General features: G+C 55.7%; 2 protein-coding genes across 7 annotated transcripts in view; both read right to left on the bottom strand.

Moving 5' to 3' along the window:
• NTRK3 (neurotrophic receptor tyrosine kinase 3) overlaps positions 1 to 25,092 on the bottom strand; it is a 381,805-nt gene extending 356,713 nt beyond the window's left edge. For all 6 annotated transcript variants that reach the window (XM_053888749.1, XM_053888744.1, XM_053888745.1 and 3 more), the window contains exon 1: positions 24,743 to 25,092. In XM_053888749.1, coding sequence (XP_053744724.1) covers positions 24,743 to 24,990 — 248 coding nt within the window. In that variant the 5' untranslated portion in view covers positions 24,991 to 25,092. The remainder of the gene's footprint in view (positions 1 to 24,742) is intronic.
• A 46-nt stretch (positions 25,093 to 25,138) lies between these two features.
• LOC128772756 (homeobox protein engrailed-1-like) lies at positions 25,139 to 26,270 on the bottom strand (the record flags this gene model as incomplete). Its single annotated transcript, XM_053888698.1, has 2 exons — positions 25,139 to 25,341; positions 25,832 to 26,270. Coding segments are annotated over 2 exons (642 nt in total), but the record flags the coding sequence as incomplete, so codon positions are not given.
• Positions 26,271 to 26,702: the final 432 nt, after the last annotated feature.

Here is a 26,702-nt window from a genome sequence, read left to right as displayed (position 1 = left end):
GGTCACAGCCTGCACCCAATCCCCTGAGAGTTGGGGTGATTGTTTGTCCCTGCCCTATTTCTTCCTCTTGTCCAGAGTGACTCAGCATTCAGGTCCTCCCTGACCCCTATCCCCAGGCAGGTCCAGAGCCCCCCCACCCAAGAGCTCCACAGCACAGAAGCTCAGCTCTCTTCGCTCACCCTCCCTAAGGGGGTCACTGTGATACACACACACACACACACGCACACACGCACACACGCACACACACACACGCACACACATGCACACACGTGCGCACACACACACACACGCACACACGCACATACCTCCCGCAGAGCGAGAGAGGAGAGCTACTACATCAGCATTTGTGGCACACACCTCTGGCTCCCCCTCTGCTCACTGGGAGCCTGAAAGCCGCATGCTCACTGACCCAGCCTCCCCAGCAGCCAGAGATGGCCACAGTTGGAACATGCAGGGGTCTGGGTGCAGGGGTACCTCTGGAAACCTCTTCCTTTCCTGATGGACACTCCTCACTGCTCCCCCTTCCTACCTGCCTTTTACAAGTACACATGGACCGCAGCCACCTTGCAACCATAACAGAAAAACCAAGAGAATCACAGAGACGCTGCCTCTGATACAATCCAAGCTGCTAGACAGACCAACCCCAGCCCACCTCTTGCCGTCTAATTTTACACCAGGAAAATAAGCCCCGTGTGTTTAAACGACCAAATTCCCTTTTCGGTTACCTGCAGCCAAACACAAGGCGGTGTGGTCACATACACAATCTCACTGAACTCTAACAGTCACCCTGGCTGGGGCGGGGAGGGGGGGTGGGGGGGAGGGTATTCGTTCCATGAGGAACAGAAGCTCAGAGAGGTTAAGTGACTTGCCCAACATCCAGAGAACCAGGATCAAGCCTGCCTGATGCAAACCCCAGCTCTTCCCAATCTGCTTCTAGAACTGTGACACATCCCAGCATTCCTTGGGTGACTCAATAAGGAAGACCCTGAACTTACTAAATCTTCTTCTGTATGACCCTTTAGAGATGTGGGAAGGGTTACACCCTCCTCAGGCTGGGTGCCCTGAACACTCCCCTTCCGAAAGACAATGCCCTGGTCAGCGGCTAACACAGCTGGTACCCAGAGCTGTTACGAGGCACCCCCTTTTGGAGCCTGCCAGCCAAACCAGCTGGCTCGTCAGCCTTAGAGCTGGGTGCCCAGGCAATGCCCCGGGGACCCCAGCAGCCCTGTGGCTCTGCTCCCAGCCGCCCTCTGCACACGGGCAGGTATGGCCCCCCTCCCCTGCTCACAGGCACTTGCTCGCTGCCATCGTCCACGAAATGAAACAATCAATGGTACAAATATTTTATCTAGTTCCCCACATGGTTATTTTATTCGAGGTGAATGGATCAATGTAGACCAGGGAGCATGGAGCAGAATTTCTCACCGAACTGACAGCGGGAACATTTGTCCCAGCGTGGAAAATCTAACCAGGTTCTATCCAGCTGATGGTCAGGGCTGAGGAGTGAGGGATGGCCCCACGATCTCCAGGCGCAGCCTGGACTGGTGTCCACGACTGACTGTGGGCGTGAGAGCACGGGCTCTGGGCACAGACTCCCTGACTCCAATCCACTTCGTTGCTTGTTAGCTGGGTGATCTCGGGCACACGACCTAAGTTCAGTTATATGAGAATTAGAGTCACTGAATCACAGGTGCCCAGCACACAGCCTGGCACAGAGTAAGCACCCAGCGTTAGTGATGCCATTACTACTGCTGCCATCGTCATCGTCAACGTCCTTCCTTCTGCATCAAGACTTCTGCAGCCAGAAGGGGGATAAGGATCAGAGCATGCTTACATTTTCCAAGACGACCCAAATCCATGCACGGACATCTGTTGTTCCTCCAAGGATGTTCCCATGTCCCCATTCTGGAGCCAGAGACCTTGATCATGGGAAGATTAGATTTTGTGCAAAGGGTCCTTTGCTCTGTTAGCAGAGAGCTGGATGTTGGACAAGTCATTTATTTGCCTTCTCTAAAAATGGCACAGTGAGATCTGGCCTTCCTCATAGGGCAGTGAAAAGTTACTGTGGAGCAGCATTTGAGTGTAGGTGAACACTTATCTTAACATTCCCCATTACTGTTACTAACCATCCAACAACCGATCTTGGGCTCCACCAGAATGCTGGCATCTGGACTTCTATTACCTGGCAGCATACCTGTTTAGAGATGAGCTTAGAGCAAGAGCACCGTCCCACCTACAGAAGTAGTGAGGGGAGGGGGGGGGGGGGAGAGGGACAGAGAAGCCGAAAAGATCTTGCCAATAAAGACAAAGGTAAAATGTTTCTGGAAACGTTTAACAAAGTTCTCACAAGCGAAAGTCCCTCTCCCAAAGAAAAGCCTGGACACCATCGAGAAGGCGGGCTGGTCCTGAGATCCAGGATATGCCCCCTTCTTTAAAAAGAATCCTTGGTGCTTTCTCCACTAGGGACATTTCACGGACAAGGGCCCCATCAAAGACAAGGTGTCCTGTTCCAGGCCACTTTCTACCCTGCATGAGAATCAGCTCTCACAAGCACCACAGACTCTGTGTCCCAGACAGAAGTCACCCTGTCCCCCATCACCTATACCTGCTCAGGGCAGAAATATTTTCCCCTCGCCCAAATTCTGGAAACTTCAGTCCCTCTTAACACCTCCATCTCTCACACTCAACGGGTGTAATCAGAGTGGTTTGAAATTTCTGCGTAGTCTCTGAAATATCCTTCCCGTTCCCCTCGTTTCCCACCCACATCACCCCACCTCTGAGCTGCTGTGATCGCCTCCTGCCGTCTTCCTCTACTGTATGCTTCTCTTCTCAGATCACATGCAACTGACATTCAATACCAGCTCACGTACATGTTCTCTCTCTCACGTACATGTTCTCTCTCTCACACACACACATTCACTCACAGGTAAGGTTTCATGCATACATCGAATTTATGCAAATTTAGCTCTGTGCAACCAGAAAGAGGAAAAAATAGTAACTATTTTTAAAACGCTGGTGCTTCTGCCCCCACTTCACTCAATGAGAGCATCTGCCAGCACAAGCAGGACAGACGTGCTGTGAATCTGCTGTCCCCCCAGCCAGTCTCAGCCCCCCGGGGCCTCTCCCACTGGGCACAGAGTTTTCAAAGATCGCTTTCTGCCTTACACACTGATTCTACTATAGGACTTGAGGGAACTCCACCAAAGGATGGGTTTTTTCCAGGTTTCTGGGAATACGAGCCATTTCTTTGTCTATTTTCCACACTTACTGTTATTTCTAATTTTCCATTAGCAACCATACTTAAAAAAATCTTCAGGGGCGCCTGGGTGGCTCAGTTGGTTAAGCGTCTGATTTCGGCTCAGGTCATGATCCTAAAGTTGCTGGGATCAAGCCCGCCATCGGGCTCTGCGCTGACAGCTCAGAGCCTGGAGCCTGCTTGGGATTCTGTGTCAGGTGAAGTTCAGATGGTCTCGGGTCAGCAGTCGAAGCCTCCCCAAGAGAGCCCCGGGGCTCATCTCTCAGCCCTCAGGGCCCTGGACTCCCTACCCTCCAGGCTAACGGGGCCTTGGTCTCCTCTAAGGCACTGGGCTGGGCAGGCTCTTCTGCTGTATGCTGCACTTCCTGCCCCAAATGTCCTCCCCTCCCCTCCCTCCCCATCCAGATCCAACCTGGGCACCAAAGGACACCCCCCTTATCACCTCCTTCAGCAAAGTTCGCCTAGCCTCCCCCCCACCCCCACCACACATCTTTCTGTGGCAACAGACCCTCACGGAAGGTCACAACCACCTGCACTCTCTGGATGAACTTGTCCCACCTCCGCCGGAACTGGTCTGCTCCTCTGCTGTAGCCTCTGGGGTATCTGGCCTTGCACACCGCAGGTGCTCAGATAACGGAGGAAGCGAAGTGGGGTGAACTAGACTGAACTGAACTGGACAGCCCTGGCTTGACTCGGCTTGATGCAATCACTGCATTCTTTAAATCAAAGTTTTAGTAAATTTGGCAAATTGAGCATTTGGCAAACGGGCTTCCGGTGAGTTGCTTGAAGGCCAACTGGCCATTTGCTCCATGGTCCTTTGGGCGGTTGGGCCTCTAAGTCACTTGGCTCGTGGGGAACTGGCCTCTGAGAAGGTGACCCTCTGCAAAGTGTCTTCTGGTTTTTGGTAAAGTCCTGAGCAGAAGGGAGGCATCTGGGTGTGTTAACGACGACACGTACCAGGAAATGGTCTCAGAGGCCTGCTGAGGACCAGGGGGAGCTTCCCCACAGCGCCGGGGTGGGTGACACTGTAGACACTCCAAGACACCCGAGCCCTGTGAGAGCTGGGAAATGCTGGGGAGACTCACCCCTGGAAAGCGTCTGTGGGGTGGTGTCACGGCCCCCAAGCAACAAGCAAACCGTCTGCCCAGCCTCCGCGAGCTGGTGTTCCGAGGATGAGGACCTGCTCGCGGGCTATACCCACAGAGCCAGGACCAAGGGCGTGTCCCCCTGCCCCCTACCCCTTCCCCCTCAACCCCCAGCCCAGAGTGAAAGTTTGACTAAGGCTCAGTGTCTTTGCTTTTATAAATCTCTGCCTTTTAATGACGGCTTCAAGGCTGAGGGGAAAAAGGACCATTAAACTCACTGAATAAGTTAATGGGGCAGAGAGAATCTATTTCGAAGCCACCCCAGGCTATTTTCCTCTGGAGCTAAAGCCTGAATAAGCAAAAAGAAAAAATTAAAACCGTAGAGCGCATTGCCAATAAATAACCCCCAGTGTAATCTCTCAGCATCCAGGACTTCATTTGCGGAGATATTATAATGCAGATCACTTGTAAAACACCCCTGGTTTCAGAGTTCCACCTGCAGTGGTGGCTGGGGTCTTATTATCTGCCCAGGCCCCTCCCTCTCTGCGGATGCCTCGGAATGGGCTGCTCTGATCAGACTGCGGGTCCCTCAGGCATGGAGGTGAGAAGCTGAGTCCTTCTCCCTTAGCGCACGAAAACAGGCGTCCTCACAAGAGGAAACCCCGACATCCTCCGCTCCCCCAAGCTGTATCCACTCCTTCAAGGACTCCCGAGTTGCCTTCCTAATCTGCAACTTGGTCCTACCCTCCTTAAACTTGAAACTCTCTCTTCCCTCTACACAAACCAAATACAGCATCTCGGTTTCTTTTGCCTGGACAGCTCCTCCTTTTCTTCCTAAGACTCCTCTCCTCCTCCTCCCCACCCCACCCCCCAACCCCCCATCCCCACCCCTTCCCCATCGCTCCTACCTCCTCCCCTCCCCCTTCCTTCCCTTCCCCCTCTCCTCCCCTCTTCTTCCCCCTCTTCCCCTTCCCTCCTCCCTCTTCTCTTCCCTTTCTCCCATCCCCTCTCCTTCCTCCCCCTCCCCATTCCCCCCCACCATCCCTCCCCACACTCCACTCCTCCCTCCTGACTTCCCCTTCTCCTTGGCCCACTTCCCTGCCTCCTCCAGGGGAGCACCGGGGCCTCCCCAGAACAAAGCCGGAAACGTGGCTCTTAGGGCCAGGAAAGCACAAATAATTAAATAACTCAGAACTCCTGTTGGTAAATGTTGAATCCCACTAGACACACGTTGTTTACTCTTTAATATTTAAACATGTTAATTAAATCTCTGAATAAACAAATATATTTTAGCAAGTGGCACTCCTCAGTCGGAGCTCCACGCTGCCACCGTGCACCTCAGGGCCTTTAAGGTGAGGCCAGGCCGTCTCTGTGGACTGCCCCTTCGCGGGCCATCGGGCCAGGCAGCCCGGCTGGACTTCTGGCCAAGGGGGTGATGGACTCGACCCCACTCCAACCAAATCTGCTCCTCTCGGGACCCACGGCTGCCTCTGGTCTTCCCTGACCTTCAAACCGTCCCCCCCCGCCTCCACATCCCCAGCGTGCCCTCTCCTCCTCCGTTCATTCACGGACACGCACTTTGGTCCAGGTGTACTCAGCCAGGCAGATGCTGGGCACCAGAAAGAACGGCCCCCCCCCCCCCCCGCCCTGCACACCTCAAGGAGCTCACAGCTGTCCCTTCCGGAAGCCCATCTCCTCGGGCTGGCATGGCTTGGGCCCTCCCTACTTCTCCAGGCACAGGGAACTCCCTTCGGCTCCTTAAGGGTTCCAGATGTCCCTCTCCCAGAGTCACTCCACCTAGAAGAGCCCCCCGGGGCGTTGGTCCCTCCTAGGAGGCTGGTGCCTGCTCCCTCTTAGCAGTCTCTTCCTCTGGGAACCCTCCCCACGTGCCCCAACCACAGAGGCCCACAAGCCCGTGTGCTTCCCGGAACACATTTACTGCACCCATCGCTTCAGATATAAACTGGATCATCTCCTGTTTGAAAGGAAAAACATTCCAGGGTCTCCCGTGTCCTCAGATTAAAATCTAAATCCCTTCCCACGGCCTGCAAAGGCCCCGCCGACCTCTCCACCCTCACCCCGGCCCCTGCACACCCCACTCCATTCCCTCTACCCTGCCCCGGCCTCTTAGCTATCTCTCCCCAACACCCTTCTCCCCCATTCCCACCTCAGACGCGCGCGCACGCACACACACACACACACATACACATGCTGGAAAATTCCACATTCTAAGCTTCAGGAAGCACCTCCTCTCCCTCAGGCCTCAGGTGAGGGCTGGCACTGGTATCTCCAGGTAAGCCCTGCCTGCCTCCCCTCCGGGGGCAGCCCCCCACCCCCGTCACATCACACACATTCGCCACCCTCTGCCCCTCAATGTCCTCATCTGAAAGACAAAGACAGGACAGCACCCTGTGTCTATCCTAACCCAGATTCATCAAAAGCAGTCCTATTGTGTAAACTTGGTACAACCACTTTGGAAAAAGACCTGGCAGTGTTTCATAAAGTGAAATATAAATATATCACACCATCCAGAAATTCCACTCCTAGGTCCAGACCCGAGAGAAATCAAAGCACGTGTCCACAAAAAGCTGTGCGAGAACGTTCACTGTGGACCGTAATGGTCCACAACTGGGAAAAGCCAGGGTTCCTACAACAAGGAGACTCAATAAACAAACTCAAGGATTCCGTAAGACGGAATAGTGCCCAGCAATAAAAAGAAACAGATTCTGTTACCTGCAACAAGATGCATGAACCTGGTCTCTTCCTCTGGGAACCCTCCCCATGTGCAGGGGGACCCTCCCAAAACATGTTGCTGAGTATGTATTATACGATTCCCGTTTACATGAAGCTGTAAATCAGGCAAAAGCAATCTATTAGGGAAAAAATCAGAATGCTGAGACTGCCTCTGGGGACGACGTGAGGGCGGGGAGACTGGCTGGGGAGGGACATGGGAGCCTGGAGCCTGCTTCAGATTCTGTGTCTCCCTCCCTCTCTGCCCCTCCCCTGTTTGTGCGCTTTCTGTCTCTCTCAAAATAAACAAACATTAAAGAAAATTTTTTTAAATTTAAGAAATAGATAAATTATAAATCTGCTTAAGGATGATCATCTTTCATGGCTTAAGGTTATTCTAAACTTGCATTTTAAGAGAAGACAGAAAGGATCACACATTGAACACCATTTACCCATCACCTGAAATGAATAATCATTAATTAATTCCCTAATTATCATTTTGTCACATGCTAATCTCAAAACACAGAGAGAGAGGGAAAACATCACAGATAAAGTTAACAGCCCTGCGGTTCCTTTTCCTCTCTCCCTAGAACCAAGGTTGTCATGAATTCGGTTTGTACCACACAATTTGTGCCACAATTTTATCTTCTTACTGTATTATCTGTATCCAACACGTTACATTGGTCGTCGTGTTTTCTTTCTTTTTTTTTTTTTAATTACACTTGTGGCATAGCATTCTGCAGCTTGTTTTCTGTTTTTGGGTTTCCATCAGCATTAGATTTTCAAAACGTAGCCACGTTACTGCACAGACATCAAGATTTTCACCGTAACAGCTACGTGCCATTGTAGCACATCAACATACCCCAGGTCCCCTGATCTCCTCCCCTCCTGAGGACATGGGAGCTCGTGCCAATCATCTCACTCCCTCACACGCTGCTCGATAAATGGGAGAAGGTGGGATCCGGAGTGAGCCTGGGTTTGAAACCCAGCTGTGCCATTTATGCGTGGCCTTAGGGCAAGCTCTTGCACGGTCTGGCCTCGACTTCCTCATCTGGGAAATGAGAGCAGCCACCATGCATATGGCTGAAATGCCATAGAAACTGCCCGACCAGGAGAAAGTCCTCTAGGAGCAACAGCCGCGAGGACTGTGTGCTCCAGAGACTGGGAAGCCAGAACAATCAATAAACACAGGTCTGGATGGACAACAAAGAACATCTCAAGGGTGGGACCTGAGGGACAAGAAGGGCTCAGGTGAGCAGAGGAAACAGCCTGACCGAAAGACTGAGAGTTGGAAATGCATGGGGATGTTTTGGGAAGGCATGGGAGGCGGGGCGGGGGGGGGGGGGGGGGGTAACGGGAGGCAGGAGGCCAGAGAGATGCTGCAGCCTAGACGTGAACAGAGAAGTCCGAACTTGACCCTGGGAGCAATTAGGACCCAACTAAGGTTCCTGAGCTGCAATTACAGAATTATTTCCCTGCCTTCCAGATAGTTCTTAAAAATCAACTGTGAGTCTTGAAAAGTACTATGAAAAACGTTAACTGTGCTTTTATTTCCCAACTACATACTGGCTCACGTGGACCAGAGCACATTCTGGCAAGTCCAGCCCGGTGGGAAAAGGGGAGAGTGGGGGCCAGGGTCGGAATAGAGCCAGGCACCACAGTTGGGGTGCAGAGAGAAGAAAGGGGAGTGGAGAGAGAAGCCGGCACCTGGGTGGGCCCCATCAAAATATGCTCGGGAGTGGGTTAGTGTGCTTGTAGAACGGAGGTATTCAAACTTTTCATGGCCTGGGAAAATTCATACAAAACGTATGCAGAATACTATCCCGGCTCTGATCTCCAGGGAGTGCGCCCCGAAAGCCATCAACACAGCTGTCATTTTCAAAGTGTGGTCCCAGGGCCAGCAGCACCCACATCACCTGGAGACTCACTAGAAAGGAAGTCCTCAGGTCCCACCACAAATGGGAATCAGAAATCCTGGGGTGGAGCCCAGCTGTCTGTGCTTCCGCAAGCCCTCCTGGGGCCAGGGATGCACGCACAGGTGTGAGAACCCCCAGGGTCCTTTCCCACAAGCCTTCCACACACATAGGACCACCCCTATGCAGCCTCGGCCCTCTCCAACCTTCTACCCAGTCCCCAGCCACGCCACTCAGAGTGTCAGAGGTCAGAGCCTGAAAGGCCCTCCAAGATCACCTGGGCGGGACTCCTGGTTTTAAGTATAAGAAAACGGAGGCCCAGAGATGGCCAGCGCCTTGCCTGGACTCACCCAGTAAGCTGGTGGCACTGATAGGACCCAGGATGTCCCTGTCTTCTGCCCCGGTGTCCTCACTCAGAAGACATTCTCTGGGATGTGGCTGAAAACACCTGTGCCCACAAAATTCAGGAATCTCAAACTCCACCAGGTCCCAGAGGCCCCTTCACACATCAGAGATGAGCACGGTGTTATGTCTTGTATGCCAAGGGGCACCTGGGAGCTGCAGGGACTCAGGGGGGGGCCAAGACTAAAGGAAATAAGGGCTGGCAAGAAAGAGAGAGGCACCGATAACACCAGGGGCACGAGGGGGGCCCTGGGACCGAACATGCCCAGTTCAAACCCCAGCCCTGCCACTTACTAGCCAAATGGCCGACCGAGAACAAGTTCAATAGCCTCCCCGTGCTGCAGTTTCCCTGTGCTTTCATAAAATGAGGCTGATAATAGTACCTGCCTCGTTGGGCTGTGCTGAGAATGACGGAGGATTAAAATAAGCCAGTCCTCACAACAGCCGCTGGAACACAGTCACTGCAAGGGTTTGCATTCTAGAAGTCTGCTCTGCTGAGGGCAAAGCCCCAGGCCCACAGAGGTTCGAAGAGCAAGAAGAAGGAGGTGCCCGGTGCTCTGGGTGGAGGCGTGTGCAAGGTCACCGAGCTGGGATCTGTTCTAGATCTGGGAGACATTCTGCCAGAAGCACCCCCATCCTGCTCATCAGGTCTTTACTGAGCACCTACTAGATCCTGGCTACTGGGAACACAGCCAAATGCAACCCAATCCCCAGCTGCTGATGCTCACAGCACAGTAGAGAAACAAAAACACGAAGGAGCCTGATGCCATAAAGGGCATGTGGCTGGAACCCAAGAGTCTCAGCTGGACTGAGACCCTAGCCATGCCACCCTCTTCCATCCACTGACCCACCTGGGGCAGGTAAGGACAGACACCAGAAAAGGGAACACCAAGGCCTGCACACACCAGACCAGAGTCCAGACAACAGCAGCCCTGAGTGAGTGACTGACGGAAAGAAGGCAGGCAGGCCAGCACATCGGCTGGGTGGGGAGGCAGCTTGCATGCCGGGACTAGGGCAGGTGGGGTGGGGAGGCAGGAAAGAGTACCAGTCATTTGCATGGAGACAGGAAATTACTCCGGACAATGCAGCCAGAACAAGAGTCAGGAAGGGAGAAGGTCACACAGCTGCTCCCTGGGGGCCCCAGGCACCGCTCTGAGCAGAGAGGAGGGGGAGTGTCGTGTTCCCCACGGGGAGGGGGGGGGGGCAGGCCCAGAACGGCCTGGGCACAGTGTCTGCTGGGTGCCCAGAGGAGGAAGCAGGCAGCTGACCCTATACCAGCACAGAAGCCAATCTCTGTGTACCAACTGGGCATTCATCCCACCCGTGGCTCTCCTCCACCCAGATCACCTTCTGGTGGGACTTTCTCCCAGGAACCTGGCCTGTGAGGGGGTCAGAGGGAATCTGGCTGCACCCTCAGCACACCTGGCCCAGCTTCCCTGCAGCCTGGAGGTAGATTCCCACGAGCAAGGTCCAGGGAGCTCTCACAAAAGGGGCTGGCCCCTCACAGGCTCTCACATAAACACGCTGAACAAATGCAGAACTGGGGAGACGAACGAGCGTCTGGGGAGAGCACCCTGCAGCCTGCGGGTGGACACAAGGCCCGTGGCACTCTTCCTTCCTGCCTCCCTGCCCCTCTCCCCTCGTTTGCTGGGGGTCACCTTCCTAATAGCGGTGACCGTGCTCCAATCTTGGTCTCCCAAGGTCAGAAAGTGACAGCAGCAGAAATGCAGCCCCCCTCTTGCCTTCCGTACATGGCTTCCCCGAAAATACCACGGAGCCCCTTGTGGACAACAGCAAGGCCAATGTCGACCTCACGACCAGGGCCCACAACCCTGACAAGTTAACTCCCCCGCTTCCTCTGACATTAGATGGGCCTGAGAACAAGGGAATCCAGAATCTGTAAATCTCCAATTAGAAACACTGCACCCTGCCCACCTCGGGGAAGCCACGTTTTCATGCGTGTACGTTTTTCTTTAAACTTCACATCACGTGCATTTTCTAAAATCCTGCCCCTGCTTCTCCTGAAACAGCCTTTTCAGCTGTCACTCCTTTCACTAAGGCTCACCACCCAACTCGACTCTGAACTCCAAGAGCGGGGGCACCGGGGTGGCTCAGAAGGTGGTGGCTCAGGTCCTAGTCTCACAGTTCATGAGTTCCAAGCCCTGCATCAGGCTCTGTGCTGACAGCATGGAGCCTGTTTTGGATTCTCTCTCTCCCTCTCTCTCTGCCTCTCCCCTACTCATGCTCACACTCTCGCTCTCTTTCTCACAGTAAATAAATAAACCTTAAAAAAAAAAAAAAAAAAAACAGAAAACCTGTAGCGGTGCCTGGGTGGCTCGGTCGGTTAAGCATTTGACTTCGGCTCGGGTCATGATCTCATGGTCCCTGAGCTGGAGTCCTGTGTCAGGTTCTGTGCTGACAGCTCGGAGCCTGGGGCCTGCTGTGATTCTGTGTCCCTCTCTCTCTCCCCATCTCCCACTCGCACTGTCTCTTTTTCTCAAAAAACAAATAAACATTTAAAAAATTAAAAAAAAAAAAAAGCCTGTAAGCTCCAAGAAGGCATGGCCCTTTATCCTCTCTGTGTAGTGTCCCAGGGCTTAGCACCGTGCACGGCTGGAGGCTGGAACTAGTAAGACAGAGAGGGGACTCCCTCGTCTCCGGGTCCTACAGGAGGAAGGGCCAGGCTGGCCCTGCTGGTGCCCCTGCCCACCCTTCCCCAGTAGCCCAGATGCTGGGATGGGCCTCGGCAGGCAGTGAGGCAGGTGCTGGGCACCCCACAGCCCGGGTGCACGTGCAGTTCAGCACCCACAGTGGACTCAACGTGCCCCAACACCAGCCCCCATCAGCGGTCTCTTATGCACTTGGAAGACAGGCCTTTGAAAAACAGATACAGGCCCTCCCTGCACATCTCCCCAGGGACAGGAGCCAGCCACCCCATAGGGCACAGGACCTTCCCACAGAGGAGAGAAATCTGCAGCCACGGGGCCGCACGCTGGGAAGTCAGGCCCTTCCCTTCACTGCCAGGGGCGTTGAGGAGCCCCACCTCCTCTTCCATTATTCTCTCCCTACAACTGCCTCAAAGACGAGGTTTCTGCCAAGGGAATGAAACTACACCCCTCCTCCACGCCCCTGGCCCCCTCCTCACTTTCTCATGTTATTTCCCACTTGGTGTCTTACCGCCACATTTGTTAAAATGACTGCCACTTAAGAGGTGGCAAGGAGTCAGAAACACAATCTGGAGCAAAGCTGATATTAAATAACTTTCTGAGCCTGGCACGTCTGCCAAGGTTCCCTGCCGAATCTCAGGTGCATAAGGAAGAGGCCACCGAAGGTAAGGAGCCAGTCACACCCCGATTCCAGCCTCACCTCTGCTGGGGAAAGGCCCCTCCCTTCTCCCAGTAAAGCCTGAAGCTTAGCGGTTACCACTAACCCCCCCTTTCCCACGTGCTCCCACACACTCCTGACACACACGCAAACGCACACGGCCTGAAACAATTCCTGATACTCATATCCAAAGATCCAAGCTACGAAATCCTCCCATTCAACTAGCCCAGCAACCTCTCCCCTTGCCATTTTCCAGGTAAACACACTGAGCCTCCAAGATCCTGAGTCTTGTGGCCGGTGGCTAGGGCTAACCAGATACAGTGGTTGGAATTAAAGCATCTCCCAAAGAGTAGCAATCCCGAAAACACCAGAAGGGTCTGGGTGGTTGATGCCAGGATCGGCTGGCTGTGATAAGGTCACTCAGCTGGACGCGTGTGCTCCACGGTACGTAACCTCATAGCATCGGCCCAGGCCACAAAGATTTCCAATGGCCACCATCACACTCGTGACCTGAGAGAATCATCTGTGGCCACTAGCACTCGAAGACCCCCTGAAGCCAATCACCCATGATGCAGTTTCAATGTCGCCTGCCCCAACAGTGCCCACCACTGCCACCCCAGCCCAGCCGAACACACTGCTGTACTCCACTCCAGCCTCTGGGTGTCACTGCTGCCCCCCAGTGATTTGGAACCATAGAGCCCTCCTTGGTGAGTATAAAGGACCCCAACAGGCCAACGTGATCCCGCAAATAACTCTTGCCCTGTATCCTAACTTCATCTTTCTTCCAGAAAGAGACAGATGGCCAACCATGGAGTGAACACCATGTTCCGGACATTTTCCACACATCATATAATTTAATCCTCACAACAGCAACACCTCCCAAAGCACCTTACTTTGCAGATGAAGAAAATGAGATCCAGAGAAGTTAAGCAACTTACTCAAAGTGAAAAACAAAAAACAAAAAACAAAAAACAAGCAAGGGGGAGGGCGAGTGTTGGAACCTGAGTTTGAAGCCAAATTCTATGACCTTTCCACTATCCAAGTTAGCCTCCCTTGAGATATCAGACTCTAAGCTATGGAGCTACGGGCCCTAGTTAAATCAAATGGCTTTACCATGACCCTCAGTGATGCTGGAACCTGTGAGAAAACCAGCTTTGATCAAAGGCACAATCTCAACAGGGCAGGCAAACCAGCGCCTCCTTCCCTGCAGACCTCATGGTCTAGTGCCCTCTTGTGGCTCAACGTGGAACTGGAGTGAACGTGAATGGGAGGCCCTTGAGGGTGGACTGGAGGATTCAGGATTCACCCCCTTCCCACTAGATTCCTAAGTTCTTTCTCCCAGGACTGGTCCCACAGCCCCATCTGTAGCTGACAGGCTTAGTCAATTACAGTAGCCCCGAAGGGGATCATCTAGCGAATGGGGAGCTACCCCGGGCAAGAACAGCAGTAAAACTCCATGGGACCCCATCTGCAAGAGGCTGGGTGCTCCTGAATTAGTCTGCATAGAAATTCCCCACATCCAGAGCGCCTGGGACACTCTGCCCCCTGGTCCCCCAACTGAGTCTATCAGTGGGAACCAGCTATCTCCCTGCTCTTTTGAAAGACATGTGCCTTAGTCACTTTGTCACCTTTTCCAGATATACTCCATCCTGGTCCTTCTGTTGCCTTCCTCAGTTTGGCCCAGGTGCTACCTCCACCCACGTAACTCCCTCTAGCCCCATGCTTCAAGGACCCGGAAATGTCACTGCCTATCACCTCTGTGAGACTCCCATCGTACTACATGCCAGTTTGGCCTCTGGGCACCCATCACGTGCCAGGCACCTACGGTAATCTCGTCTAATCCCGACAACTACTCTACAAAGATGGACACAGTTAGCCTGATCTTTCAGAGAAGGAAACTGAGGCTCAGGGAAGTTAAACAACGTGGGTAGACTGACACAGGGGCAGAGCCAGGATTTAAACTGAAGGCCGCGTGGCCAAAGAAGCCACTATTCTCCCTACCACACCGAGCTGCCTCCCAGACAAAAGGGCCATTGAAAATCTCGGGCGCCAGAATTATTCTAACAGAAGGCCTTGGATTAGAAGCTTAATCCGTCAGGGTGAGCGTGCTGAGCTAGAAGGAGAAAAGACTGGAAGCAGAAAGAACAGATGAGAGCCATAGGAAGTATCTGTGCCCGTGGGGATGAAGTTCCGGAGTGTGGTAATGAGAAGAGGAAGAAAATGAGAGGAACTGCGCATGCGCGCGTGCATACACACTCTCTCGTGAAATCTTACAATAGCATCATTGCATTATTAGCATTATCTCCGTTTTTCAGGTGAGGAAACTGAGGATCGAAAAAGTAGCCAGTCCAAGGTCACAGAGCTGGTAAGAGGCAGAGTTGTGATCTCAAGCCATACATAAGCAGGGTTGCATACACAGACAACCTCCAATCTAGCAGGAGGGCCATGAACGTCAGCTTCACCCCTGCTCTTCAAGGTACCAGCCTCAAGAAAGTGTCAGAAACGAGGAGGTGGGGAAAGACTGACCGCAACAGAGAGGGTCCCATCTGCAGCCCAGGGATGGGTCTCAGGACAGCATCGCAAGACGCGGCTCTGTGAGCTGAACACCCACCACGAAAGCAGAAGACCTCATCTCCAAAGCCGACAACCACAGTAGTGGGACAGGGCTCACGTGTGGACCAACTAGCAAATGGGGCCAGACAGCGCCTGCTCAATATGAGACTGCCCAGAACAGACAGAAAATAGCCAAGTACTCACAGAAAGGAAACGGTCCAAACCAGCTTGTCCAGGCAGGGCCCGTCAACTTACGTGGGGATCTCTGAGGGAGAAACAGAGCCCAGAAAGACTAAAAGACAGCACCAAGGTCTCGCACCTGGTAATCATCAGGACCTGGTATTTACTGAGCAGTCACCTGGTGTCTAAGTGACCCCCAAGCTTGGCATGAGGGGAAGGGGGCAGGGAGCAGTGAGCGATGCCCCCACACTTGGGTGAGAATATCAAACAGCCTGGGGGAGTTCATAAAGCTCAATTCTTCTGGGACACTAACCCCACAGCGTAACCACCTCTAAACTTCTCTGTGTCCACATCAAGACTGATCTTCGTGGGCAGGAACTACGTCCCGTTCATTCATCTCCATTACCCCTGTGCAAACGTGCCGATCCCTCCTGCTGCTGCTGCAGAGACAGACCAGAGGGGAAGAGCAGTGACTTCCATCCACCCAGGGCACTCTCCCAGCCACGTCCCGGGGAGCTCAGGCCCAGGAGACTCCCGTGGCTGGGCTGCAGTTACGGTGAAGGCAGGACCAGCTCTGCAGAGAGAAGCCCCGCCTCAGGGACAGGCGACCTCCCTGCTCATCCCTGGCTCAAGAAAGGGTCTGAAAGCCAGGTCTGCCAGCCAGCGCACATCTCACCAGGCTAGAGCCACATCCCCAGCTCAGGCTGGTGCTGGCCTTCACCAGCCTCCTACCGTCTCATGCGCAGCACTGCCCTCTGGTGGCCACCAGGGTCTACACGTAGCTGAACTTGGCAAGCAGGAAGCCAAAGGCTTTAGAGCTTGTTTACGAAGACCTCAGACGTGATGTGCACAGCGAACAGAAGACATGCGCTTGTGCCTGCGCAAAGACACCCCCAGATGCGCACACACAGCCTAGTTTACCGTGGGAGGCAGCAAGGTTAGGACAGCGAGTCTAAGATTGCTCCCTTCATTTTCTCTCTTTGCAAGAGACTAGGGGCTCCTTTCCCTTCCTCTGGAAGAGCCCAAATCCCTCAGCCCCACAGCAGCCGCTAGCAGAGGGTGGGGAAGGAAAGCCACACCAGCTGGGGAGGCAGGGCCCCACGCCAGGACTCACTAGGTGACTGAGCCAAGCCCATCCACCTCCCTTGAGCCCCACGTTCCTCCTTGGTAAAACTGGGTTGGACCCCAGTTATTTCCAAACCCCTTTCCAGATCAGGTGATTTATGGTTCAAAGTCTTGATCTTCTTCCTAACTCAAAAATACCCCAGACATCTAGAAATAGAAACAATCCACATGGCACCCCACTGTTTAGACAGCCCATGAAGCACGTTACCACATCGATCTGACCATGACCCCATGAGGGAGACAGGCAGGAGTACCCCAACTCCCAGAAAGAAAAACCAAGGCCAGGGAGGTTCTGTGATGCGGTGAGCCCTCCAGCCAAGCAGCAGCAAAATAGGGTGTTTCCACAAAGGCAGGCCCTGCGGTCTCAGCAGGACTCCCGCCGTCTCCACGGGGACAGCTGTAGCCATCCTCCCTGCGTCCAGCTCATCCCCGTGGAGAGGCAGACGGAGCTTCCGTGAAGCAATGGGGCACAGCGCAGGCGACAGGAAGGGTGGAGGAGAGGAAAGCTGGCTGGTCTGAGGAGGCAGCAAGAGAAGAGCCATGAAATCAGGGAAGACGCTCTCCACACGAGCTCCCAGCTCTAGCTGCTCGGCACTGTAGACATCCCCCTTCTGCTCCGCGTCCATCAGCAGTCTTGAAACCCCGAAGCTCTACCTGCGAGAAGCCCCCTTGCCCTCCACTCTCTCACCCGAGCTCTCTCAGGCGACGGGCAGTCAGGGACACGATCCTGCTGACCACACCTCAGCCCAGAGCGGAGCTGGCGGGGACCCAGCCGTCGCCTTCCTGAATCCCCGCCGGACTCAGCCGGCACCCGGTCTCCTGGGGGAGCTGACCTGACCTAAGGCCAAGACACCACAGGGTGGTCAAGGAGGCCTGGGAAGAGGGCTTGGCTGAGACACCGCCCTGGGGGAAGGTGCTGCGGAGAGCGGGTCATGGAGGCAAGCCCCCAGGCCTCCCCGACTTGAGACTGCCTGTCTGTGACCCCATCAGCCAGTGCTGCCAGGCCAGCCCCATCCCCATCATCTCATTCGCCTTCCCCTCTGACCACACCACCAGGGCAGTTGGCATCCACAGACCCGGAATGTTACAAAATAGACGACCCTTCTAGGCCTTCATGTCGACCCTCTTTTTAATTCTTAACGGAGTACGATGGTCGTGTATTCACGAATGACTATACAAATGTGTGTGTCCACCAACGTACACTAGCCCAAGAGTCCAGACACTACAGCTTGACGTTAAATGTCAGCCCACTCTGTGCAAAATTAAGCAAGTCAAATTCGATATCTAGGCTCGTACTGCACCTGTAAAATGGGATTAGTATTAACTAACAGTACCTCTCTCCTAGGGTTCATGTGAGATCGTAATGAACTATTGCTTCCAAAGTGCTTGAAACAAGGTCTACAACACAGGAAGCACTCGGTACAAGTTAACTGTTGTTATATATTGACAACTTTCTCTTTGCTGGGCGTGATACAGGGCACTGCCCCTCAGAGCACTGCTAAGAAGTAGTTACCGCTATGCTCAACTTACAGATAAGGCAACAGAGGCCCAGAAGAGGTAAGGGGCTTGTCCAAACCTAAGGAGAGGCCAGGCCCCGAGGATCAGCTGGGGAAACCCAGCCACCGTGTTCCTCGCCATGCTTGATGATTCTGAGGAAGGAATCCCAAATCTCCTACCACCCAGACCAGGCACACTGTTGGTGGGACAAGGCAGATGGAAGGAGGGCCGGGGGACAGAGGTGAGGCTGGAGAGAAAGGATGGGCTCTCCAGCCCTGCACGTAAACAGAGCAGAGCAGAAAGCCTCACCGAGTGAATCTGTAATTGGCGAGGGCCGCAGGCTACGAGGAGCCGTGTGGCTGCCAGCCTCGCCTAGTTGCTGCCTCTGGGGACCCCGGATTTGGAAACATCGCCCCAGAGGGAGACACAGTCATGGGCAAAGCTCTGGCTTTGACAGAGCAGAAGAGGGTGACGCCTGCCCCAGCACCTGAGAGAGGGACCCTCCAGTAACCCGGGGCCACAGGCAAGTCGTTGGCTCTGTCAGGGCCTCTCGCGGTCCCCTTGGGCAGAAACATGAGGGAGGGGACGCCTGCAGCCGTTCCTTCCCGCCATGAGTTCTGGTGAGCCCTGCACAAGATTAAGGATCCTCATGGGGATTCCCAGGGCTCCAGTGGGCACTGAGCTTCCGTTATGACTTCAGTGAAGTCCTCATCCTTGGTGATCCAACCCATCAAACAGGAGCAGCAAACATGCCTGGTCTCCAGGAGTATGTGTTTCCCAAAGTGAAGGCGAGTGAGGCTCATGGGATAACAGACAACTTGAGTGGCTGACAGCCACCACCAGATCTGGTGGGGGGTGGGGGGTGGGGGGCAAATGCAGCCTCCACTCAGGCCACACCTAGACCCATCTTCCAGGACTCTCAGCTGTCCTCCAATCCCTCACAGATGGACTGTTTCCAGAATGCTGCCCCCCCGTGGGAGAAAGAACTTTCTGGATGAAAATGGAGCCACAGGATGTCTAGCCAAAGGACCACCGCCAGAGAGAAGAGTCCATGGAACTCAGAGAGAAGAAGTCATGACTGGAGCACCACAGAAGGAGTCACGAGACTTCTACAGCTTTCCTTTTGGGAGACATGCAACTCAACCCTTTTCTTTATTTTGTTGATCGGTAAAATGGGACTGCTTATGATCCCTGCTTATGCGCTTCAAGTAGCTGTGGCCAAAATAAACCCAACCACTGTAAACTAGAAAGCATAAGAGAAATGCTGAGGTGTTCAGGAGGTAAAGAATTTGCTAGACAGAAACAAAAGGCAGGACCTGATGGGTACCAGGAGATAGTCTTTTGAGACCCAGCCTGGCCCTCCAGTGGTCCAGGGCTGAGATTCTCCTCTGCCACCCAGCCTGACCCCTCCTCTCATTTTCCCTGCTCCCCCTGCCAATCAACCCACCCCTCCCCTGGAACAGAGCCAAGAGGGAGAGTCTGGGCTTCAGGGTCACCTGTCCTACCGTCTACCCACCTCCCTCCCAAACCCAGGCTCTTCTAAGCCTTTTAGATTATGGACACACCAAGGTTTTTTGATTACACATGCTTTAGCAACAAAAATTTTATCTTGTGACCCCAGAAAGCTCCTATTTATTATATCATATGCTTGTGTATCTTCAGTCCATATGCTAAATATTGAACATTCCTTGTTTTAGACAAGAATAACTTGGAAGTTCTAGCATGTTCCTCTCACATCCAGAGGAGGTCTCTGCTGGGGCAATGACTGGAAGCTTTGCAGAAGGAGGTCTCCTTCTTGCCTTGAGCGCAGAGTAGAGAACAGACAGCCATGAAGCCGGGTGTCTGGGCTCTCAGAGGCTGCAGGCCCTGGTACATTGCTAAGTGTGGCATTTGGTCTGGGCAGTTGAGTCCAAACCGTGTGGCTCTTTCTGGGTGAGCCAGAGTTCTCTAGAAGTAGGAAGGGAAGGAAGAAGGAAGGGGAAAACGGCCAATGGCCAGAGAGCAATCAGCCCTGCCCTCTTCTGGGGTGCATCATAAAGGTCAGCCACCAACCCCAAAGACGGTGCCCTTAGAAGTGGCCTCACAGAGCCTTGTAGGGGTGTTCCTTGGGCTAGCATGGCAGATGTCCAAGATGGAAGGGGCACCGCCCCATGGCCTCAATTCAGAGCTGAATTTATAGGCTCAGAAAGGCTATAGCACCTCCTAATGCTCACAGTGGGTTAGGGGCACGACCAGTGGTAGGACTCATGGTGACTCACCCCTTTCTCTAAGTCTACCTTCCCTCTGGCCACCTGGAGGCCCCGAAGGGAGGCCAGAGACCATGCCTGTGATCCCAGTATAAACCAAGGGACGGAGTCCAGTGGCAGGAGAGATGCCACAATACTGGCAAAGGTCATCCCGAGAGAAGGTCACGGCCCACCCACACTCCCACTTAAGAGTCAGCTAGGGCGAGGGCTCCCCCATTACACTCAGAGAGGAAGAGAAGGCAGCAGACAGGGACAGGCGGGGCAAGGACAGACAGCATCCCAGGGGAGCAGACATCAGGCCCCTCCCTTCTTCACAGCCTCAAGCGCCACTCCAGCTAGGCAGGACCCTGAGCTGCCTCCCAGGCCCCAGGCTCAGCCCTCCAGGGACCAGTCCCCAAAGGCTCTCAACGCTAGGGTCAGGTTGGGCCGGTGTTACCCAAAACCACCACATGCTCAGGTCCCCCTGGAGCTGTAGAGATGATACCCTGAGCCCCAGACTGTGCCAGGAAAGACTCACTTGGGCTTGTGGGGGCTGAAGACTCTGTCTCCAAGCAAAATCCCAGGACCTCTGGAGTCCAGGGTCCCCAGTTTTCATCCCAGAAGTGCCCCACTCCCCAGAGCTGCCACCACTCCCCCTTCCAAATCTCACCACAAAGGCCTCCAGATTGAGCCCACCTCTCTCAGGCCTAGCCTAACTCCCAAGAGCCTGGCTGAGCTCCATGATGCCCTTGGGGCCTGGCTCACACCCCTGCCTGCATCCCAGCTCTCAAGGGTAATTGTCAAGGCTGGCTCTTCCCTTGATCCTTAGAAAGGCTAAGTATCAAGGAGTCAATACAGCAGCCAAAGCCCAAAAGATCCTTCACCCAGCCAGGCAAGGGCCTGCAGGGAAGACCAGGGACACAGAAGGACCTGAGAGCTGCAAACACCAGCCATCCTGGGGTGGCTCCTGCAGAGACCCAGTTGGTGGCTCAGAGTCCCAGCTAAGAAAGAGCTCATGGTATTCCCAAGGCGGGGTAGCCAGTCCCAGGAGCTCTGGGCCCTGTGAGCCATCTCCTCCCCTTTGATCTTCAGACAGTCAAAGAAGACACCATTCAGATCCAACCCCAGGCAGGCTTGACCTAGACAGTGGGCCCACCTCCCAGCCACCGCCCTCTGCCTTTGTGACGTCAGAGCCTGGTGGGGCCAGAGCGCAGCAGGGCAGTGCGTGGACCCTTCTAGGTAAGGTTACTGTGTGCCTTGGGCTCCAGAGGGACTGGCCTCCTAAACAGAAAGAGGCCAAGGGAGAGGGCCCTTGGGGAGGAGCGGAGGGGAGACCCACACTTCTGCCCTGATGCCTTACAGCGGCTTCCCTCCTGATACCAACGGGACAGCCCCCTGCTCCATCAGAGGCACCCTCAGCCAGCCTCCGATGGGTACACAACAGCCAAGCCACACACGACCCTGAGAGAAAGACTACGAGGCACCTCTCAACTGTCTTAAAATTTACGTATCGTCAGTTAAGCACTGAGGAAAGGACCTTAGAACTCTACGGTCCCACAACATCTGTGGAAGCCAGCCCCCCCCAGTTCCCATAGCTAGGCCTGATGTCGAAATCTGGCTACACCCCAGCCTCTTCTTCATCCCCCAGAGTCTGCCCAAGCTGCACCCCTAAGCATCCACCAGCAAGAGCTTCAGGCTAGAAGACTGCAGGACCCCTCAACTCTGCATCTCTGATAGCGCCAGAAATCGGAAGATCACGCTTTCCTCCGGCCAAGCCCCGGCTTCAACTCAAGCCCCCTTGCCAGGTCATGCTGAAGTCGGGCCTCCTGCCCTGCAGTGAGAGCTTCTGTCTGCCCTTAAGGCCCTCCTCCCAGCCTGCTTCCACAGGCTTCCAGGCAGAACTGGGGCCTCGGCTTTGGTGTTGGAAGGACAGAGATCCAAGCCTGGCTCTCCACTGGGGCTACGTGCCCCCAAACATTACTCTGCCACCCTGAGCTTCCATTCCCTCGGGTAAAACAGGACACGGTGACATCTGCTTCCCAGGCTGAGCACGATTCCCCCTGCCTCCCTCCACTGATCTCTGCCTCTGGGCTAGAAGACGAGGCCCTTCCCCGAGTTCAGTCAATACCAGCCATAGATGTAACAGGGCACTGGGGAAAAGATGGGGTGAGGAAGGGTCATCAGACCCATGACCTCTGACCTGCCTCTCTCCCACCTGCCACTCCACACAGTTCCTGTGGGAATCCGGTTCCCTGGCTCTTAGGTGTTGGGGTGGATTTAAAGAGAGGAGTCCCATCTGCAGAGTCCCAAAGCAAGGATGGGGACACACACACAGTCTCCCAATACACTCCCTGCTCACCGTCCTCCTGTATGTCCCACTGGAGTCCTCCAACACCCAAGGGGACAAGAGACTGCCCCATCCCCACCCATCACCCACCTTTCCAGCACCTCTGTCTCGGAACCACTGCCTGGAAACAGAAGCCAACTCTCCTCGATCAAACTGCTTCCCCAAGCATCGCTTTCAGAGGAGCGCTGAAAACCTCTGCCTGGCTACAGAGAGCCTACGTGATTGTGGCCATCCCTGCCTCCCTCTGGCTTCCTACAGATACACATATCCTGGAAGCAGAGAACAAGCTGAATAAGGCTCCCCAGCTCCCAGAGACCCACACCAGGCCCCCTTCTCTCCAACCCTTGGCCCACTAATCCCCCCTGGAAATCCCTAGATCCCACTCCTGAGCCCCTGGACCCACTGCTATGCTCTCCCCACCCCAGCCCCCACAGCCCGATGGTGCACTTCCCAGCTGGAGTTTCCCTGACGATCCCGCTCCAGACCCTCCTCCAGGCATCCTCCCGGATGCTGGAATGCTGTGGCCTGCAGGGCAGGAGACGCAGAGTTGGGTCCATCCTGTTTAGCCCCTGCCCCCCTCCAACCCCTCCCACCTTGGCTGTTTGTCTTATTATCCCAGGCCCACCCGCTGAAGGTAGTGAGGACGTGAGCGGCAGAGCGAAGATGTGGGTCAAGCTGGTCTCCTGGGCCAGGAGTCAGAGACATCTCCTGGGCCATACATTTCCTCAAACTGTTAGTGGCAAGAACACGAGCACACTCTCCATGAAACCAAAAGGGCTGGCGGGCTTTCTTGGGAGAGCAGGACTGCAATTCCTCCCGGCCTGGCCGCCCCATCTCTGAGGCAAAGGGAGGGTTGCCGCCTGGGAGAGCAGCACCAATGGCAGACTTAGCAGGTCTTGAGTCCACCCCAAACGTCTTCCTGAGACCCCAGCCAAGACTTCAGTGTGAATCCCTCTTGGCTTCCTACTCACTTTGAGGGACCCCAAGGGGTGTGGACCTCGGGAGGGGGATAAGAGAGCTATGCCCTGGGCAACCCCAGTGCGTCCACACCCATCTCTGGATGTCAAAATGCGGGGGGGGGGGGGGGGGGGTGTCACCTGGCCCTGAGGTCAGTGGAAGAAAAGATGGCCAGCTTCCCCGGACCCTGAGCTCTTCTTTCCCGGGGCTCACAGTTCTATCCCCGACCCCTACCCAAGGTTGGGGGGAGGGGGACGGGTGGGAAATACGGGCCACCATATCTCACTCAGATGGGGCAGAACCAAACAAAACGCCGATCCGAGTTGGATTTTCCCCAAAAAACGCATCTGCAAGATCATATAACCCCCATCCCCAAGACACGCCAGTCCCCTCTGCTCCGTTCTCCATCCTGACTCGGAATTACCGGAGCAGTCATCAAAGCTCACAAGGACGGGATCTGTAGGCGCCCAGATGCAGATGAGGGTGGGAAAGGCGGGGGGTGTCTCGGAAATGCCCAAAATGGGGTTGGAGAGGGCGGGCGAGAGGGAAAGGGAAGAGGTAGGCGTCCATGACGGCCACGACATGTCCAAAGTCTCCCCGCGAGCAGCCAGCTCCCAACTTGTTTACTTGTCAGCGTGCTTTGCGGTTTCCAAAAGGAAATAGTTAAACATCTCGGCTGGATCGCGAACAGTCCCTGTCACCTTCCCTACCGGCTAAGCGCCGCCGCTGTCACTGCCGCCGGCTCTGCCGGGAATCGAACCTCGTCTACTTTATTCCACTCGAGCGTGGCCAAACTGTTGCTATTCAGTGGGGGGCAAAGAACTCGACGAGCCACAGCGGGTGGGGGCGGGGGCGGGAGCTGGGCCCCCGCAAGCCCTCGGCCGGCTGGGGTCCCCTCCGAGGAGAGGCACACACGCAAGCCCCGGCTCACGCGGGCCGGGGCCGGATCACCTGGACTCCGCCGCCCGAAAGCATCTCCCGAGCCACGGCGAGCCTGACGCGCGCCCGGCGGACGGCGGGCAGCAGCGAGCTGGGGCGGGCGGGCGGAGGGCCGGCTCCCGGCCGAGGGCGGGCGGGCGGGCGGGCTGGCGTGGGGGAGACGCGGAGCGAGAGGGGAGGCGGGCTGGGGAAGCTGCCGCCCGACTTACATGGAAGTGATATTCCTTGAGATGTCTGTGATGTTGATGCTGGCGTTCCCATTGCTGTTCCCTGAATCCTGCCCTTCCAGGAGGGGGAAGAGGTTCCCATCGTCCGGCCGCCGGCAATTGATCTCAGTCTTGCTGCAGACACAATTTGCAGGGCAAGCCAGCACGGAGCCCACATAGTCCAGCCAGACGCTTCCCAGCAAGAAAATCCGCCAGAAACTACACTTGGCTGGGCAAAGAGAGACATCCATCTCCGATCGCGGCTTCTAAAAAAGAGGAGGAGGAGAGGAGAGGGGGGTGGGGTGGGGGGAGTGGGGAGAGCTGGGGGGGAAGGAAACAAAGACGGCGAGGGAGGGGGGAAGGGGGAGGGGGGGCCTCTGCCTTTGAAACGCCGTGCGATCAGATGCAAAATCCTTCAGCGTCTGAAACCATCGCGGCCGCCGCCGCCGCCGCCGCCGCCGCCGCCGCCGCCGCCGCCGCCGGGTGGGAGCCGCGGGGAGCGCCTAGTGGCGCGGTCTGCCTGGCATGGTGGCCGGCTCGGCGCTCGCCGGCTCGCCGGGTCCGGGGGCTCGGGAAGCGAGCCGCGCTCTCCGACTCCGAGACTTTGCAGGGTTGCAACAGACGGTGGGGAGGCAAAAAAGAAAAAGAAGGGAAAAAAAAGAAAAGGAAAAATATGGTGCTAAAGTCACCAAGTCCCACCTACTGGGCAGAATTAAAACGGACACACCTGCAAAACACACACACACACATACACTCACGCAGACACACACCCGGAGCCCGGGGGAAGGAGGAGGAGGAGGAGGATGCAGTCGGAGCTGCAGCAGCCGCCGCGAATGGCTCGTCGCGCGCCTGCAGAAATGTACAAGTGCTCAGAGCCTTACGAAACGCACGGGTTATCGGAGCGTCTTCCTCGGCTCCCTCCCTCTCTTCCCCTCCCTCCTCCCCTCCCTCCTCGCGGCCTCCTCCCCCCCCGCCCCGGCTGGGAGCGGCAGGAGAGCGGAATCTCCCCCCTCCCTCCTCTCCCCCTCCCCTTCCCCACACCCCACTCTCTCCCCGCCCGTCCTCTCCCCTCCTCCCTCCCCACCCACCCACCCACTCTCCGGCTCGCGGCTCGCGGCTCTCGCCCGCACCGCCACCCGCAGCCGCGCGGCCGCCTGCCCGCTCCACGCCTCGCGGCCGGGCGCCCGCTCGCCGCGGCCAAGGGGAAACCAAGACGGAAGGGAAAAAGTTGCAGTTGGGATTGAGAGGGTCTGGGCTGGGGAGGGGGAGTTAGCGAGCTGGCTTGCGCGACGCCGAAAGGCGCTCTCCTTTCCACTTTTTGGCCCTCGCGCTGCCCGGTGTTTTGCTGCAATCCGGACCGCGAGAGGAAGTGAAATGGACGCGGCCGAGGTGACCGGGGAGTGCTCCCGAGTCTGGGTGGGGGGCACAGGCCCGAAAACGGCGACGGGGGAGGGGGGTTCGGGAGCGCACTGGAACCGCAGAGAAGCACCCAGAGCCAGGGACGGGGGGCCGCGGACGCGCGATTCTCCGACTAAATGACACTTATTTCCGTGATCGAGAGTCTGGGAGCTGGGCTCGGCTGGGAGGGGACTGAGGGGCACGGGAGGGGCTGGTGCCCCCACCCCGCACCCTCTGCGCCTTCTTGGCGGTGGGCTTTGCGTTCGGCGTTGGGAGGGGAGGGATGGAACCAGCGCCCCAAGGACTGCGCTAGGGAGCCGAGGTGGCCCCGGGCGAGTCGTGCGTGGGAGAGAAACGGCCGGGGAAATTGAGATGCAAGGGGCATTTTTTGGCAAGCAGACCAGCACCGTCAGAGGCCGGCTTCTTGGGCTCGGCTCTCGGGTGCGCTGCTCTGGCTGCCCGGTGAGGGGGCGGGCGGGCTGCTTTCTCCGGATTCGGGGGCGCAGAACCTCCCTTCTTCCCTCCCACACAAGCACCCCTTCCTGGTAGGGGCGCAAAGCAGGTG

Source organism: Panthera pardus, unplaced genomic scaffold, assembly GCF_024362965.1.
Source record: "Panthera pardus isolate Hobbes unplaced genomic scaffold, ASM2436296v1 HiC_scaffold_24, whole genome shotgun sequence".
NCBI classification, from domain to species: Eukaryota; Metazoa; Chordata; class Mammalia; order Carnivora; family Felidae; genus Panthera; species Panthera pardus.
This window is presented reverse-complemented; position numbering and strand designations above follow the sequence as displayed.